Below are 19,510 nucleotides of genomic sequence, written 5' to 3' on the forward strand. Positions count from 1 at the left end.
GTAAGATTTATATTTTATGCCTATGAGCTTACTAAGCTTTTTATAAGCTTACTTGTGTATGTTATTTGTTTTGTAGATTGATTTATATACAAACGGAGGATCGGATTTACATCAAGGTTCACACTATCCAAATTTAATCCGGTAGATTTTGTTAAACAACTTTTTAATTTATATGGCATGTATAGTGGTTGATTTGATAATGTAATTGTAGGAACGATTAAGTATGCAAAGTGAGTTGAATGTGATGTTTTGTGTTTGAGAATGAAATATACATGTTTTGACTTGAAATGGTTGATTGGTTGGATTCTATTAATGTGTAATTGTGTTTAAGTGCAGGAAATAGATGAGAGGGTGAGAAAAGTGGCCTAAAATGGCTTATTTTCGTCCACACGGGTAGACACACGGGGGTTTGTCTAGGCCGTGTGTGACACGTGGTAAGCCCACGGGCATGTGAGATGACCGTGTATCCCCTGCATCCTTAAATGTGAAGTCAGGATAGTATATGGGACAAAGACACGCCCGTGTGTATTGGTCGTGTGAAGAACACGGGTTTCAAGCACAGTCGTGTGTCAAAATCATGTGAAAATGGCTTTAAAATGGTGAAAAATCAGTGTACCACACAGCCTAGCCACATGGGCGTGTGCCCAGGCCATATGCCTCTCTGATACTTAAGAAATTGCAAGTCAGAATTCCACACCGGCTGGCCACACGACCATGTGATCCCCACGGACTGGCCACACGGCCATGTCCCAGGCCACACTGGCGTGTGCCCTTATCTCCAAGGAAAAATTTCTAAAATTTCTAGTTTAGTCCCGAACCACTTCTAAAGCATGTATTGGGCCCTATAGGCCCATATTACTGACTTTAGGGTGAAATTTGAAAAGAATTGAATTGGAATGCAAATTTTATGACTCGGTTTTGTATAAATGATAGTGTATAAGTCTGGTAATGCCTCGTGACCCTATTCTAGTGACGGTTGGGGGCTAGGGGTGTTATAGAAGTCATGGATCGAAGTATAACAAGGGAGCCAGCTGACAGTTATTATATTGGCATGAGCTCAAACTTTTCGGATACCTTGAGATTTTGCCTTATAATATCATACAGAAGTTTGAAGGCATAATCATAGGGAAAAACTGTAGGGCTTCCTGTTATAATCGACATAATTTTTTTTCATTTCCACACAGTCAATATCTTTAACCTCCTTCTTATTCGAAGTTCGGCACTATCGTAGACGTAGGAGAACTCTCAAGTGGGTAGCAACTGTTGCGGTGCAGTAAAATTGATGCTCCTTTCGGGGTAACAACGGTTGTCGTTATTAAACAACCCATTAATAACTACAATCGTTGCAGCGTCGACCCGAGTTTGACCTCTATTATGCTTGAACATCTGCTCTCCACCTGAAAGCCCTCTTATGTCCACCTCGATGTCAGCCTTCGAATAAAAATGAAAGGTTAAAGATACCCGTTGTCTAGAAATAAAGAAAAAAAAATATGTTGATTACATTGGAAAACCCTTCATTTTTTTCCTATGATTATGTCATCAATCTTATGTATGGTATATATCAAATAACATTTGTGGGTCTCCAAAAAGCTTGAACTCGTGACCACATAATGACCGTCAATTGGCCCTTGGTTATACTCGAACCCATAACTGCATCACGACCGTTGATTGGGACCTGCACTTAGACTTTGACCCGTGACTATACCAAGAATTGTCACCCCGAAACCTGACTTCCATAAGATGGGTTTCTGAGATAATGGTCCTATCCCGACATGACCTAAGAAATGTATTTGTCTTGAGATGCATTATCACATTCTCAACCCCTAAACTTTCACAGTTTCACTCCTAAAATCTTAAAGCCTAATTCCTAACAAAAACCCTAACTTTAAAAAAATTTAAAAAAATCGAGAAGAGAGTGTGAAAGCGCGCCCAGCAAGACACTTTTATTCTCTCCAAAAACGATCTATTTTCCTAATTTTAAAAAACCCGCCTAAAATGTCAATTTAAAAAATCAACATATATCAACAATTTAGCCCCTATATTTTAATCTATTTAATATTTCTATTTGATATATTAATGATGTATAACTATACATATTATTAATTAATTAAATGTTGACATGTGATAAAAAAATTTATTCAATTCAATTTTATTTTTATTGGTGTCACATAATTTAATTTATTGATAATGCATAATATATACTTGTTTCTTAATAAATGAAAAAAGCACAAGCACCGACAGGTTAGCAAGTTCTTCCGTGATCTAAGGAATCGAGTCACACAGAGTTAAGGAAAAGGGACCATGTATGTATGAATGAATGACAGTGACACATTTCATCAAAAAAAAAAGAATGACAGTGACACATGCTCACTGTTTACTGCTTATATTTCATTTTTCGGTTTCATTTCTTCTCCCCAAAAACGCTGCTTGTGCATGCCAAACACATTCCGCCCTCCCTCCACCTACAAAGTTTAGTAGCCTATTTTAGGGACACGCCATAACTGACATTCTAGCTAGCTAGCAAGTTTTTTATTTCATCTGGGATGGACGTGAAGAACGATGTGGTGGTGTGCACCCCGTTGGAATGTGAAAGCTTGGAAGAAATAGTGGCGTACGTCCATGGAGAAAGCAAAGGCTGAAGGTGCAGATGTTGTGGAACTTTGCATACGTCCATGGCAGCCCCTTACCATTCTCATCAAGTAGTTGACCAACTTCTTGAACGAAAAACTCTTCCTGCTATTGTCTCCTTCAGGTAACTAAATCTTCTTTACCTATATATATATATATATATATCCCCAGATGTAAACCCCAAAAAATCCAAACACACGATGGGATGGTGTCTCTCTTTGTTGCGGTTTTCTAATATCTACACAAACCAGCAAGAAATATATGCGCTTCTCCATATATAAAATATTTAATTAACCAATAAAAAGTTATCACCTAATCTAATGAAGAACAGCTAAAAGTACTATCGAGTTCTTATAATAGAAATTGAAATACATTTCACTTTTTTCACTATTTTTACTAGAGTAAATTAATTTTATACGTTAGATTAAATAGTAGATTAATTTTTTATTAAAAATTTTATCCATTTTACTATTAAAATTTGATTTATGTACGTCAATTATGAGATACGTGTCATGTTAATTGTTTGGTTATTCCTTCAACTATACTGAATTTTTAGCAATAATATTGAATGAATTTTTAACAAAAATGACCAATTTACTTTTTAATCTATCGTACGAGGGACTAATATGTCTATTTTTAGTAAAATGAGTAAAATACAATTTAACTCTTAATATATGGATCTTTATGATACTTTTACGGGAAGAAAACAGAGAGCTAAATTTGAATTATAGATTTTTTAAAGAGTTAAAATGTAATTTTCTCATTATATTTATATAAAATTTTATAAATTTTAAAGATTAAACCATAAACTTTCCATCTTGGAGAGCTAGAATTGAATTTTAAATTTTAAAATAACCAAATATACTTGTACCATTCAATTAATTAAAAACTTTTTTTTTTGGTATGACGAAAATTTTAATTCAAACCATTAATGAAGAACATGAAAACCTAACTAATAAATCACAACTTGAGGTTAAAAAATTATAATTTTAAAAAAAGAATAACAATTTTTAAATTTAGTGGTAAATGCCTAGCACCTCCTCTACCTATATAGAAAAAATTGTATGAAACTATGATTCTACCCATTCCTATCCCTTTCCAATAAAAGAATGACAAATCAAATTTTTACTCCTGATTTTCTGTTAGAAAAATTTGATTTGTCATTCTCCTATTGGAAAAGGAATGGGCATGACATAGAATCACAGTTTAATATAATCCATTATCCTAACTCTACATCCGAGATTTTATTTATTATTATTTTAAAAAATTGAGAGAAATTGTGAATTGTTAAAAATATTTTCAAACTCTCTTAATAATTAGATTTAAGTGTAATTATGTATGTGTTTGTGGATGTTTTTAAGTTGAGTGTAATTACCTTTCTACTTTTCAAACGCACCCATATTAAGAAAATAAAGAAGAAATCTCTGTATGCAATTCAAAACTAAGGGAGGAAATAGGAATTTTAAGGATTACGAAAAAAAAACCAAAACGGTTAAAATTTTTAATAATTGATATAAACGGAAATGATATGTCAGTTTCATATAATTATTTACATGCATACATTCTACTTATCATCCTCAGAATATAAGTTGAAATTTTTTAAAAAGGAAAAAGGAAACTCCATGATTATAGCACATGCAATTTAGCCCTTCAAGTAAAGAAACTGACGGAACGGTAAGTTTAAGACTTGTCTGGACATATTTCAACATATAATCAAAGAAATAAGGACAAGGTTAAGGTTGAATGAGACATGCCACCTAACTAATATATTAAGTAAGATGGCTTTCCCATTGAAACAGACAACGCATTCAACATCAAGGATAACTGCTCACTCTTAATTTTGATATCGACTTGCTTAATTTTTTTTCTTTTTACAAAGTTAGATTAAATTGATTATTATCAATTTTATAATATTAGTGTTTTCTGTATTTGATTTTGATTTGTATAATATCAAATTTAATTTTTCATATTTTATATATTTTGTGTAAATATTGATAGAATGTTTTAATGTTACGGGTTAAATTTATTAAACTAAAACAAAATTGATAGAATGTATAAATTTTAAGAGCTAAATTTGTTATTATACTAATAAAAATATAATTATTTGTCAATTGTTCACTCTCGAAATTGATAAAGATTAGATTACTTTAATTTTTTTGGAGGAGTCAATTTGCTCAATATCAAAATTGAGAGGGTAAAGAGGTCCTTTTACCTTAAAGAAAAAAAATAAAGAAGTTTAACATTTTGATTTACAGGCTCAAATCATCCTGGACCTTGAGATGTTGAATTCGTTGAAATGGACTATGAGGTATCATTCATCTATTCATATTGCTTGTTCTGCACCGTATGATAAAATTTCAATATTTTATTATATACCCATAAGCCATCTTGTTGCGTAATAACTTGTTGAACAAGAAAGTTTTAATTCCGATGCAATTGAGTGGACAGAATTGGAAATTTTTTCCAGTTAACTTGTGAGGTGAATATGGCAGAATATTTGCACAACCGTTCAAATACCAGAATCATTGTATCCAACTATGTAAATGATGGGAGACCTTCAGTAGAAAAGCTTGTCGATATAATTGCATGCATGCAGGCCACAGGAGCAGATGTTATAAAACTTGATATCTGTGTTGATTATATTACAGATTTAGCACCAATCTTTACAGTTCTCACTCATTGTCAGGTACTCAGCATTCAACTTCAATATGACATACTAGAATAAGGAATGCTCTCTTCAATGGTGAGTGAAACCTATGAATCTTTTTTTCACCAGGTGCCATTGATTGCTATGGCAGTTGGCAGCAGTGGTCTGATAAGCCAACTGTTAGGACCAAAATTCGGTGCTTTTTTAGTATATGGATCTCTCGGAGGAAAACCAGTCCCTGGATTGCCTTCTCTTGTCAGTCTTAGACAAGTTTATAAGCTCGAATATACAAATGCGGATACGAAAGTTTTCGGTCTCGTCTCGAATCCAGTTGCTCATAGTAAAGGCCCTATTCTTTACAACCCTACCTTCAGACATATGGGATATAATGGAATTTACGTTCCTATGCTTGTTGATGATATTGAGGAGTTCTTTGAAACCTATTCAGGCTCTGACTTTGCAGGTTTCAGGTATATACAAATGTTAACCTATGAAGAGCAGCAGTACAGATCTGTATGATATAAGTAACATTTTCCAATTCTTGAACTTTGCAGTGTTGGAATCCCATATAAGGAAGCAGCAATCAGGTGCTGTGATGAGGTCCATCCAATAGCAAAGGTCCAAAAAATTTTCTCATTGTATTGGCTTTAGATTTGTGGTAAACAAATGGGTAAAATGCTGATCTATGGTATGTCTTGGTCCCAATGGAGATTCTGACGGCATGCAACATCGTTTGTGAATCAGTCTATAGGAGCAGTGAACACTATAGTAAGGAGGCCATGGATGGGAAGCTAATTGTTTATAACACAGACTGTGAAGCTGCTATCTCTGCTATAGAGGATGCACTAACAGGTACATGATACATTGTATCTTTCATACTTCACTGGCCATTGTACGGCCTATAGAGCTTCGGAGATAATCAGTTACGATAAAGGTCGCTTATTCATATTTCCTTGGCATGGACAGAAAGGAACGTTAGCAGCAAAGGAGTGCCCCATAGTACTTCTTCCTTGATATCCGGAAGAACATTTGTTTTGATTGGAGCAGGAGATGCAGGAAGGGTACTAGCTTTCGGTGCTAAATATAAAGGGGCCAGAATTATCATTTTCAACCGCGATTACAGTAAAGATTACGTTACCAGTCTCCTCTTCATGCAAATCCTTTTTTTGTTTCTGTGGAGCTTTGACATCCTTTTAATGACGATTCTTGTCCAGAGAGAGCAAAAGCCCTCGCTGATGAGGTTTCTGGGGAAGCATTGCTGTATGAAGCTTTAGAGACGTTCCGCCCGGAGACGGGCGATCCTTGCAAAAGCATCTGCCATTGGAATGGAACCAAATTCACATCAAAGTGCTGTTTCAAAGGTGTTTCTCTCTTTTTCGTTATACAATTCAAATTCATTCATGATTCATCATCATATCCTTCATGTTTTCATGTTTTCTTCAGGAGGCTTTGAGAGGATATGACTTGGTTTTCGATGTGGTTTACACTCCGAGAAACACACAACTCTTGAAGGAAGCTGCAGAGGTTGGAGTCACTACTGTGAGTGGTGTTGAGATGTTTGTCAGGCAAGCTCTAGGCCAATTCAGGCTGTTCACCAGTGGCTCAGGTAATAATAATAATCTTCCTTAATTACCTCTACAACATTGCACTTTACATTCTTCTTCCATCTCCTGTCCCGTTTCCGGTTAAAATTGCCTGAAATAGCAGCATAACTGCGTTATTTCTAAACTTATGATCCTTTGCAGCTCCTGAAGACTTCATGAGAAAACTAGTAATAGAACAATTCTGAAATCAGTAACCCAATGCTCAAAATGACAGTATTTTTCTTCTGTTGGTTTTTATGGTGTTCCCATTAATTTCCTCAAATATGTATATATATGGTACATAAAGTACCTTGCTTTGTATGCATCTTATGGATGACTATATGATCTGTGTAAGTAGTTTCTATTGTAAATGGTTATATATAGCTGAATCTTATTTTATATCCTTTGAGTAGCGATAATGTTACAACACCTGACCTGGTGCAGGGAATTCCAATCTCTTAAATGATGTAAAACCTCCATCTACCACCAAATTATGCCCACTAACATACTTTGCATCATCTGATGCAAGATAGACTGCAGCATCGGCAACATCACTTGGTTCCAATGCTGCTTCGCCTAGCACACCAAGTTTATGTATCATTCTTGCAAGCTGCTCGGCGTCGATGTGTGGATAAATCCGGCTCATCTCGTTTATTGTAAAAGGAGTAGGAACCGCAAAAGGTGATATGCAGTTGATGCGGATTCCATACCGGCATAGCTCTGCTGCCGTGGACTTAACAATTCCTATAACAGCAGACTTGGAAATGCTATAAGTATGTTGAGCTAGTCCGCCCATGATTCCTGTGACACTAGCCGTGCAGAGAATGGAGCCAGCTCTACGAGGGATCATCACACGTGAGGCATGTTTGATTCCGGCCAAGACTCCTCGCACGTTGATGTCAATGACTTGGTTGAAAACAGCAAGGTCAAGGTCAGCGATGCTTGGAGTAGTGTAGCAAGGTACCCCGGCATTGTTGTACATCACATCCAATTGCATGTGTTGGGAGATTACAAAATCAACAGCATCAGAGATATCCGATTCTTTTGTTACATCACAGGGAATAAAGGTGGCATTGGGTCCGAGTTGTTTCGCAGTTTCTTGGCCGCGATGGTGTTCTATATCGGCAATGACAACTTTGGCACCATTACTGATGAATTTTTCCGCAGTTGCCTTTCCAATACCGCTTGCTGCCCCAGTGATTAATGCTACTTTGCGTTCTAGCTTCCTTTGATAGCAATATACAAATAAGAAAATATTTTAATTACAGCAGATTACAGGGAAAAAAAACTAAATACAGTACTTTATGTGTAATTAAAAACATCAGATATCACACAAATCAAAAAAAGAAAAAAACTGGGGGGAGTGGCCTAAGATATTGCCCCAGAGCAATGCACATGGAATCTAAAACCTCTAACATATAAAGGATCTATACGGTGCATTACTCTATAGCGAGTCAAGAATCGCATTCAATCTCTCCTCAGAGTTAGGGATAAAACCATGAGAGTGTGTGTTGAGGGACCAAGCTATTAATTTTATGCATTCAGTCTCTCCTCAATGACTTGTGCAGCTATTCCCTCCCTTGGGAATGTTTTAGTTTGGAAAAGGGTCCCATACATGAAAGCAAAGTAATTACAAGAAAATAGTTGCAGGGGAAGCAATTAAGATTTTAGTATCATTTTTGTATGAATAATCTTGGAAAGTAGTGGTAGGATTAGTGGCATCCAGGTGGGATTTGGTTGAAATATACAAATGGCGAAAAAGGATGGGTGACAAACACCTCTTATAAAAGAACAAAACAAAAACAAACCTCTTACTAACAAACCAACAAGAGAGAATTTTGTATAGAAAAAACAAAAGCTGCCTAATCGTCTCATGGGGTATCTTCCAAAGTTCTGACGTGATCTGTTTAGTTTTGGAAATATAAGAAAAATATATTTTTTAATAGATTTTGGGAGGACATGGTGTGGTGGCATCTTCCACAGCTTGTGTCTGGATAACTCCTCAAGGTTTTTTTTGAAACATGGAAATGCAATGCTATAAAGATTATATAACAAACAATCATCGTAATAAAAATAAAATGTAAAAAGAATAAGGATTGGAAACCTTTGCCATACCTTCCAGTTTGTGTAGATAGTTCCCTGTTTAAAATGGTAGGAGCAAGTGAAGAAGCTCTACACACCAGCACATTTTTTCTGTTTTCAAAATACCAAAACAAAACATAAGCTGCACTTCTACCTCCACATATATGCATAACATATATATATATATTAAAAACATAGAGTCCAACCAATGAAGGAGCTGTATAAACAGGGTTTGCGTTTTTATATGAACCTGTAACTGAAAAAATGACTTTGAATTCGCAAAAGAAGAAGAAGAACACCAAATACTCCGAATGAAAAAAAAAACATGAAGAAACAAACCTTGATCCAATCCTGAACATGGTTATATCAGGGGAAATTATGGTGTTTGAGAGCGAAGGGGAAAGTAAGGTGAGCAAACTATAACCAAGAGGCCTTGGTAATTAAATAGATATGGTTGGTCAAATTGCAAGGGTAATATTGTCATGGGATTACTGAAATGTTTTCTTTTGCTTCTTTTGACTTCTTCCTGTTTTAAAAATTATAAAGAAATTTTTATTAAATACCAAAGTTGGTAGCATCTGCTAACTGGACAAAAGAATTAACCCCAAAAATTTTATTATAAAAAATAAAGGGATGTAACTCACAGAATGATAAAAGATTGTACTAATCCTTGTTGTATTTGAAGTTCCACCTTTCAATATCGTTTGCAAATTATATATTTCTGCAGTTTTCACATTAAACAAGCTTCAATCGAAGCTCAGCTTATAAGCAACAGCATTGCATTGACATTAATTCAACTTCACGAAGGATTGTTTGGGCTTTACCGATTAGGTGCCCAAGTATTCTCGGAACTCCCCATTTTATTTTTATTACGAGGTCCTGCCTATGATCCATAGAGTAAAATAAGTCAAAATTTCATTCTTCTATGAAAAAATTTTGAGTAAAAAGAACTGAACTCGCACCTAAGGGAGAATTATACCACTAAACCAAATACCCTCATTGATATAAGATGAAAATTAATTTATATAAATCCTATTTATCTCTTCTCCTAGAAAGCTCCACTTCATTGTTTTGTCACCTTTTCGGTTTAAATTTCTATCATCTAAAAAAAAAATTAGATTTCCAGAAAATGATAATTTCGATTTCATTATGGAAAATACAATGCTAACAGGAGCTCCATTAGAGACATCAGTATGGTCATGGAGAGCCGATTTCTTCAGCAAGAGGAGTCCATCATCTACTGACCAAAGAAAGCAAAAAAGTTTGCGTTTAGCGAAGAAATTGTTTGAAGACGAGATCTTAAGATATACTTGTTTGAATGAAAAATTAAAGATGATAGAAGAGAATAAAAAATAAACTTTCAGAAGAGAATATTTTTTATCTTATGACATAAAAATCAATTGAAATGATGAATAAAAAAAATGATAAAAGAATATATGTTAGTACAAAATTATATATTTTTCAAATATTTTATTTTCTTTTTTAAAATCCAACTATTAACCAAGCACACTTACGAAAAAAAAATTATATTTTTCATCTTCCATATTTTTTTATCCCTTCTTCCCACCCTACCAACTTAAGAGTTCCAAAATCATTTTAACATCCAAGTTTCACGGACAGGGTTCGAAAATTATCAGGATTAGAATAAGAATTTCTAAGGAATCTCGTAAATGCCACTGAAACTGCATGTTCTGAACTCAACTGTGCCTTGTCTCGAGCCCTTTGAATTTGATAGATAGGTTCACATCTAGGCCGAACAGAATATGAGATTATATCTAAATGCAGTAGAATGAGATGCAAGTTCCAACTGCCGCATTATATTTCTGATGCATAGATAAACAAATCATCATGGAGCAGCTAGTACATACTTCATTTCTTCACAAATAGCACATACAGAAGCTGTCAGCAACTTCCAACTGCATTACAATCAAAATCTACCTAAAATTCAGCTTAATATTTTATTTTTTAAAAAAAACACTAATGGTGGTACGAATCTATCCTCCATTCGGCACCCAAAAAGTTTAAGCAATTTAAACGTAAAAATCCCAATACGAAAGCTGAGTGAAATATTATCATCGGACTCGGAAGAATGCCATCTGGCTCTGATTGCCTGTAAATGGAGTATGGTAATGGTAAAAGTTATCAAAGAGAGACAAAATAAGGTAGAATCATTAGGCCTAGATTCATAAAATATACAGTACGATCCCTCATTATGAGAATAATGCAATCAAAAAGTAATACTTATATTTAAAAACTCATGATATTTTTAGGATCTCACATGATATCTTCAGCTGATCCTTTGTTTTACATTGCGAACTTTAACATAACAAAGAATATAAGTAAAAATATAAATTGAAAAAAAAAAGAGTGAAGAATGATGACATATGTACAGTATTTTGGTGCAATAGAAATTGTGTCAACCAACCACTGCTAATCCCAAATGGTGAAAAGATAAGCCCACTTTGAACTTCTGCATTGGCCTAAAACATTTGAGACCAGATATTCATCTCCAAACTTTATAAGGTTCCCAAAAGACAAATTCATCCCAAAAAGAAACAAAAAACAATATCAAAGCAAAATGAGTCAATGCTTCGGGTCTAATAAACAAACTATCCTTCAAGAAAAATGTTACCGTGAACCCTTACTCATTGGAAAGCCTCACATTCAATAGCACAGATACATGGGCTTACTTAGGTTCTTACTTCAGATATGGAAGCAAAGCAGGCAGTTTAACCAAATTACTGATTAGCTTCAGAAGGCTGTGCATTGGCATTGAAATTGTCAAACCCTCCACTCGCTGGGGCAGCAGGATTGGACTGATACAGTGCTGGTGTTGCCATGGTAGGCGCTGCATTAGAAGAAGTGGGTGTTGTTGCAGTTACAGGAACAGTTGATGGGGCAGCCAATGTAGGAGGTTGTGGAAGGCCATTTATTTGACCAGGGAAGGAAGTAGCACCAGGTGGTGCTACCGTTGGTGGCATGCCTGGAACAGGAACATAACCTGGCAATGTCACCAGAAATGAAAAATATATATTAAATTTCCATCCTCTGTGTATACAATAGAGATCTAGAATAGAAAAGCCAGTGCCTCGAACTGGTAAGCAGATATGTCTGAAATCTCACCTGGAGCACCTGGAACTGGTCTTGGCAGTACAGGGGGCCTAATCCCAGGGACCATTGGTTGATTTATAGGTAAAGGTGCGCCCCTCGGAATAGGCATAACAGGAGTCGGAAGAATAGGAAGTCGAGGTCTCTGAGCCATTAGATGTTGATTAAAAGCAGCTCCAACCTGATGGAAAGCTGCAGCTTGGCCAAGATGTTCCTTGATTCTTTGGTCGATTAAGCTCTGGGTTTGTTGCTCCTCAAATTGCTGGTAGTACGTCCTAACATTTGCCTAAAATTCCAGAATTCGCAAAAATGTATAATTGACAAGATAAATAAACAAACAAATATAAAGATAAAATTCTCTAATAAATACCTTGTGTTTGTACCCTGCATTGTGTTGTTTTCTAACTGATGGCTGAAATTTATAAGCCCACAAAAATAATATCAGCAATTTTTTCTAATGCAACAACCCAGATAATAAAACTTTCGACAATTTAACCAAAAAATCTGTTTTAGAGACAAAACATAAGCTGACTACAGTGCATTGACAGATGAAGACAGAAAAATAAATATAATAAAAAAAATAAATTAACAAAATGAACTTACAGAGTCGTGGGTCAAATAAGTGTCGCAATAATCACAGTAATACCTGCAAATTTCAATCCAAATGAACATGTTCATAGAATGTTAATATAAATGTTCTCGTAGCGAGAACGTTAATTTCTTGTATGATTGAATAAATTGACAAAGAGACCCATACCGAGGCATGACTGTGAGTAAAAAAAGGGGAAAATATCAGAATGGAAGCTGGTTGCAATCGTGAGCAGACCGAACCCTAGCTCGAAGACGAGGGAAGGAGGAGCAGAAATGGGATTTATGATTTTGCCCGATTCTAGAAACTTCGATAAGTGCACGGAGTTGTATAAATATATACGAGTTGTAATGGTGAGTTGCAGGAACCGTGATGATTTATCTGACGGTAGCGATTGGCTAATGTCCTCACATCCAACGGTTAGTGCTTGTTCGATACTACAGTTTACAGACCAAATATGCACAAGCAAGACGACGTCGTACCATAACGACTGTACACAACGCGAACTTAGACAAATTCCTCTTGTCATAGCACTGTTGCCTCTTTTAGGCGGATCATTATTGGAGCCAGGGCCCATGGGGACCTTAGCCTCCAAAATTTTGAAACATTTTCATTAAGAAAATTTTCTAATTTCATTGAACTTTTAAAATTTATAGAATTTTAATTAATCCATCTCAATTTTTTAAAAATTTATAAAATTATAATTACACTTCTGTTTTTAAATTTCTCATTAAGCTATTTAAAAATTTTTAATTTTTGAATTAAATTTTCTAAAATTTTAAAATTTTAATTAAATTTCTCAAAACTTAACGTCAAGATCCATCACTAATCCTTAAACAATAATTTTCTTCTCATTTCAGTATCTATTCTTTTTATCTCATGTTGGTAATTTAATTATCATATTTGTCTTAGTTTGTATCAAAAATGAAAATTATAAATAAGAATGTGATGCATGGCATGTTTTTGGATGTTTACGATTTTTAGATAAAATAGGATGAAAATGATAACTCATATCAAGGTAGTCAATACTATATTGATCGATGTATTTTTTTTGTCCTAACATCGATATGTACTAGTATCGGTGTATTTCGATATACAATTTTGAGTTTATCAATGTTTTTAAATATTTTCACACACATGCATATGTATATTTATAATCTAAGTTATAGTTTCTTAATAATTGATTTTTTATATACTGCATGCGAATATATCTCGATTACATCCATATAATGATTTACATGTAAATAAAAGTTTTAAAATCATTAATTAAGTTAAATAACTCAATTTAGTAACTATAATTTAATTTCATATGTAATCATAGAAAAATTAAAATGGTTAAGATTAAAAAAATAAAAATTGCATACCAACCAAGTTTATATGCATTGATATTGTTAAGAACACATTAAAACAGTTGAAACACATCGAAATTTTAAACAGAATGAGATATAGACTACTTGGTATTCATTTAGGGTGGGTTTGGATGGACGACTTCGTACGGTACAGTGTATTTAACTTACTTTTTATCTTACGTTACAGTATCTAATCTCACCGTCACCGCTATTTTTACACTAACCGTAAGTAAACACACCACCATCCAAACCCACCTTTAAATCTAGATTAATACATTATATTTTTATCAAATTTAGAATTGAGTCTCAATTTGGCTAAAATGGTTATTGTAGCATTGCTCGTTACTTTTCCCTTATTTTCCAAATTTGGTGTATTTTTTTGTCAATTTTTTTTCTCCTAATAGTATGGTTTACTTATAATTGTGGTAATTGATGGGACGATTAGTAGTCTCGTCTGAATTTATTTTTCTATGTTGAGTTTCTTTTTCTGTTTTGGCATCACATTGATGTTTTTGACTTTAAAATCCTTTTGGATGAGCATTTACTTTTAGCGCGGTGTATTCAGTTTTCTTTTTATCTTATGTTACAGTATTTAATTTCACAGTCACCGTTATTTTTACACTAATCGCAAATAAACGTACCACTCATCCAAAGGGTTTCTTTAGATAAACGTTTACCTCTAGTGCGGTGCGTTTAATTTTTTTCTTTATCTCACCGCTATAGTATCACTACAGTAGTTTTATCGTCACCATTATTTTTACATTAATCATAAGTAAACGCATTACCAATCCAAATGAGCTCTTAATCTTTTTGGTTTTTTTATAGGATTGATGATCATTTACTATTTTTCTCATCTTTCACACAAAGTGAAATCTTCTGGTATATACGTACAACCATTTCATTTGACTTTTTTTAATAGGACGATGGCGTAGCCCACATCCATGATTTTATAAATCCCTATGTTTTCTTATATGATATTATTCTGATGAAAAAAACTTTAAGATCACTTTCCAATACAATCATCACAAAGTTTTCTTTATTATATTTATACCAAATTGTAATGGGCCAAAATTGCCCGACCCAAGACCCACAAACAATAAACAAACAAAAGAGACCAAACCAGTCCAATTTTTAAGTCTAAAATACAAAAAAGTTAGAAACCCAAATCACTACCCAAACCCTAAACCCATCAGGCCCAACTACCCAACCCCAAAATAGGAAATCCTAAGTGCTTCAACCGCCACAGCCAAGTCGGTCTCCAGGCACTGCACGTCGCGCTCCCCTTCGCGTCGTGCGCTACTCCACCACGCCATGTCAGACTACAAAAACGTTGAAAACCAGTTGTAAAATGGCTATAAAAAGCCTTCAAAAATTCATCGTAGAGGACTGGTTTTTTTTTACTTCAAATACGAGAGAAAAAGAATACAAAGAGAAAACGAATAGCAATCAAATATCAGATCCAAGTTTAAAAGGTTGTTTTTCACTCTTTTCCGAGAATTTTCTTTTCGAATATGCGATTCTTTTTTTTTCCGTGTTTTTTTACAAATTGATTTAGAATAAAAACTGAAGGGAAAGAGACTTACCTGGGTTCACGTCGTGATCGGCGTCGGATACGGAGGCATAGAAGTGTTGATGACCTTCCATTGTGGCTTCCCCAAAGCTGGGTTGAAACCCTAGCAGAGATTTGTTTTGGTATTTTTAAATGGCAAATGAAACAGCACCGTTTGGTGCTGGACCCACGCATTTTGGCTCAAAATGAGATTTGTGCATTGAGTCCCCCCTCTTCGCGCTAACGTTCAATTGAGCCATGTTTAAGTTTTTTTAGATTCTTTTAAACTGCCCCTGGAATTCGCGCGCCATTACAAATTAGTCCGCTGTTTCATTTTGGGCGTTTGGTTTATTGGTTTTTTAGTCCCCGTTAGTTTATACGCCTCACATTTTGATCCCACGATATTTTATTTTTTTCAAATTGTCTTTCTGATTTTAATTCTTTTTAAATTAGGTTTTTAATTCATAATTTAAATTTTCTTTTTTATTATTCATTTTTCCATATATTATTTTTTAATAAATTACATATTATTAAGGTTTTTATTTCTTTTTGCATATTTTTACATTGATTTATTGTATGATTTATTGGTTTTAAAATTCTTTTATATAATTTTATACTTTAGCGATTTGTTTTATTTATAAATTATCCTTTGACTTCATTTTTCTTTCAATCAAGTTTTAGTTATTCATTTTCTTAAAAATAAACGTTTTATTTTAACTCATTACTTTGAATTATTTTGTCGATTTCACATTGTTTCTTATTTTATTCTCATGTACATATTTCTTTATTTTAAACACTTTCAAGTATTATTACTATTACATATATATTATTTATATTAGGTTTTTCGATCCATTTCATATATTATTTACTTAGGTTAACGTATGTATATTACTTTGAATATCACTTATTTTAAACATTTTAAATATATATATATATTATTTATTTTGAGATTGCATTTATGCGTTGTTATTACATATATTGTCTATTTTGATTTTTATTTCTAATATCTTTCAAACTTTCCTATAAATTATCCACTTTATAATATTTACTTTAAAATTTATTTGTATATTGCTATTTAATATATACATACATATTTTTTATTTCTAAATTTTATGTCTATTCCTGTTTAAAGTTTTTGTATGGTTTGTATGGCAATGTTTCCAAATTTTCTTTCTTTCCTATTATTTGTTCTATTTTATTTTAAAGCTTGTTACATTTTATTTGTGTAATTTATATAGTATATGATATGTTGTCATTGTATGTACTCTAATTTGTTCTTTTGAAATTCCTTATTACTTTTGATTATTCATGTAATATTATTGCTATGTATTTTTATTTCAGGCTCAATATTAAGCTTGTATGATTTTAGATTTAAAATTTTCGTCCAATATCGATTGTCTTTTATCTCTAAACAAACCAAACAAGTATATTTTGACTCAGTTTTAATAACTATTTATTTGAATTTTCTCAAAACAAGGCAATGTTTCGTGTTCGGAAGTTTGAGAAATCGTGCCCTATCTGCTGGGTTTCGATTTTTCATTCAACTAAAATACAGAATATCCTATCGAAATTTCATCCATGTTTTTTAAATTGAAATGAGGCAATATTTTGTGTTTGGAAATTTGAAAAATCGTGTCTAATCGTGCTGAGTTTCGATTTACCATTTGACTAGATAGCCAAATATCCTTTTGGAATTTCAAATACATGAGTTCTGGAAATCATGAGATGATCTTGTATTGAGGATTTGAAATGTTGTATCATATCGTGCTGGATATGATATTTTATCCCTTCTGAACGAGAGAATCTCGATATGTCCAATTCAAGTTATCTAAACGTTTTCAAAGGAATTGTATTTTAATTTTTTTCTAAATCTTCAATATTAGGACATTAATTGATCAATACGATACCAATTTTGAGCGTCGCGAGGGTGCTAATCCTTCCTTGTGCGTAACCGACTCCCGATCCTTTTTTCTCGATTTTCGTAGACCTAAAATTATTGTTTAATAAATCAAATGTTTTGTTAAAATAATCAATCTCAAGATAATCCGATTACACTTCAAAAAAGATCGGTGGCGACTCCATGATTCGTTTTTAAAATCGATCCCTTATTTTTTCAAAATAAAAATGATTTCGACACATGTTACTTTTTATCCCTTAATTATTTTTTTTCACATCCACCCTATGATTATTTCTCAATTTGCTGCTGCCACCTTGCATGAACCTCAAATGCACGCATACCCAGCCCCATTGACTTCATCACCAAACCCGGGGGTAAATCTATTTTCTTGATCTTTTCAAATTTCAAACATGAATCATAATTAACCCAAGAAATCGATTCACCATTGGGTTGTTTTCTCCTCTAACAAAAGTTTCCCTTTTTTTTATTATTGTTACTGAAAAACTTTTCCAAAAAATAATCATAAATATAAAATTATAGTTTGTGACAAAATTTCATCCTATTCCATGCGTGATGTGAACAAAGGGTAAGACTTGTATAACCTTTTGGGGCTCTAACTTTTTAACATTCATTTTAAAAACAAGACTGTAGCTCATAATTTGCGCCAGTGAGTGGCATGGCATGGCAAGTCAGTGGGGGCTATTATTGGTTAAGATAAATCCATTTGGTATTCGACCTTCACGCAGAACTCACAAGTCACCATCACTCCATTTCTGGCATTTTGACCTTGGAACTAGTCCAACATGGGATGCCAGAAACCTGTCCCACTCTTAAACAGTTTTCATGCCTTTTTTAGTTATTTCTCTCTTAACAGAAAGTCATCCAAATCAAAATGAATATATTTAAAATTATTATTTATTTTGATTTTAAATTTAATTAGCATAATAATTTATTTAATTCTTTAATTTTATAAAAAAATATTTTAATCTTCATTTAAATTTTCGTTTATTTTAATCATTAAACTTATGTTGTTTATTTTAAATTTTTACTAATGTGACGTGCACATTAATTACCACGTTAACAATTAATAAATTTTTATTAATTATTAATATGACATACATATATATACAACATCATCAAAGTTAATAAATATTTAATTTTTCATTTATTTTAGAAATAATTTGATAAATAATACAAATTTAATAATTAAAATGACAAAAATTAAATAAATAATTAAAGTGACAGGAAAATTCTTTTAATTTTTCATGAAATTAAAACTCTTACGTGCACTCTAAAAAATAATTTTGTTTCAAAAATAAATATCTAAAAAAAACTTAAACTATAGGCGTAATCACTGATCATATGATAATTTATTCTATTATTATTTTGATTTCAACTTTGCCCAAAAAAAATAGAACAATGAGTAGCTTGCCTTATTAATAGTGGAGAAGTTATGTTATCGAAAGGCTCTATAATAAGATAATATGCTGTTTAATCACATTCAAGACACGTGCCTAGAGAAACTTATGTCCAACTACAACATACTTCCAAACACTTGGTCAACATTTATCACCAAAATTTGTATATTAGAAATTTTCTAAGTCAATAAATTGAAGTGATTAGGTCACCGATGAATTTGGACCTTTTTTCCCCCCATCCAGTCTGTATAGTTTTTAGTTTTTACAAGCGGTAAATATACTTTGCCCAGGGTGAAATTAGAAAGAAAAAGAAAAAAAAAGGTTTACCCAGTGTGCAAGTTGCAAACGGGAAACACGAGCAGAGCCAGGGGAAGAAGGGCGGGGTTAGCGGGACAGTCTGGCGTAATTTTGGACCTCGGTTTTCAGGGCAATTTACTGTTATAACCTTCCCCTTCGCTTTTACTTTCTTACCCTTCTCCTCCTCCTCCTGAAACTTATAACGGTATCCGTACTCCTTTTTCTACCTAAAAATTGACGATTTGGTTTGGTCAACCGCTCTCCTTTCCATTTCCATTTCCATTTCTCTTTTTTATTTTCTCTACTTAACTCATACTAGCAGAGTTTTAAATAAGGATTGATATGAAAATATTAAAGCACAAA

At 33.3% G+C, this 19,510-nt stretch overlaps 2 protein-coding genes, 1 long non-coding RNA gene and 1 pseudogene across 7 annotated transcripts; 1 reads left to right on the forward strand and 3 right to left on the reverse strand.

Annotated features, from left to right (window-relative positions):
• The first annotated feature begins 2,415 nt into the window (after positions 1-2,415).
• Positions 2,416-7,477, forward strand: LOC108471459 (bifunctional 3-dehydroquinate dehydratase/shikimate dehydrogenase, chloroplastic-like; annotated as a pseudogene).
• On the reverse strand, positions 7,233-9,348 carry LOC108473008 (zerumbone synthase). Its single transcript, XM_017774577.2, has 3 exons — positions 9,280-9,348; positions 8,974-9,051; positions 7,233-8,084 (listed from the first exon to the last, which is right to left on the reverse strand). The coding sequence occupies exons 1-3, from the start codon at positions 9,297-9,299 to the stop codon at positions 7,280-7,282; spliced, it is 903 nt and encodes a 300-aa protein (XP_017630066.1). The 5' UTR covers positions 9,300-9,348; the 3' UTR covers positions 7,233-7,279.
• Positions 9,349-10,786: 1,438 nt separating this feature from the next.
• LOC108470640 (U1 small nuclear ribonucleoprotein C) lies at positions 10,787-12,981 on the reverse strand. Of its 5 annotated transcripts, none has more exons than XR_008274328.1 (6): positions 12,806-12,973; positions 12,652-12,694; positions 12,419-12,460; positions 12,064-12,334; positions 11,366-11,941; positions 10,787-11,050 (listed from the first exon to the last, which is right to left on the reverse strand). XR_008274328.1 is itself a non-coding variant. In XM_017772007.2 (6 exons), exons 1-5 carry the CDS (start codon positions 12,811-12,813, stop codon positions 11,679-11,681), a joined length of 627 nt encoding a protein of 208 aa, XP_017627496.1. In that variant the 5' UTR covers positions 12,814-12,981; the 3' UTR covers positions 10,787-11,050; positions 11,643-11,678. The 5 variants fall into 5 exon arrangements, 3 of the variants coding, with proteins under 3 accessions (XP_017627496.1, XP_017627494.1, XP_017627492.1); XR_008274327.1 differs by having other exon boundaries at positions 11,331-11,941; XM_017772007.2 differs by having other exon boundaries at positions 11,643-11,941; positions 12,806-12,981.
• Positions 12,982-14,993: 2,012 nt separating this feature from the next.
• LOC108473288 (uncharacterized) lies at positions 14,994-15,763 on the reverse strand. Its single transcript, XR_001869718.2, has 2 exons — positions 15,570-15,763; positions 14,994-15,305 (listed from the first exon to the last, which is right to left on the reverse strand). It is a non-coding gene; the product is annotated as an uncharacterized LOC108473288 (long non-coding RNA).
• Between the last annotated feature and the right edge of the window lie 3,747 nt (positions 15,764-19,510).

Source organism: Gossypium arboreum, chromosome 11, assembly GCF_025698485.1.
Source record: "Gossypium arboreum isolate Shixiya-1 chromosome 11, ASM2569848v2, whole genome shotgun sequence".
In the NCBI taxonomy this organism is placed as follows: domain Eukaryota; kingdom Viridiplantae; phylum Streptophyta; class Magnoliopsida; order Malvales; family Malvaceae; genus Gossypium; species Gossypium arboreum.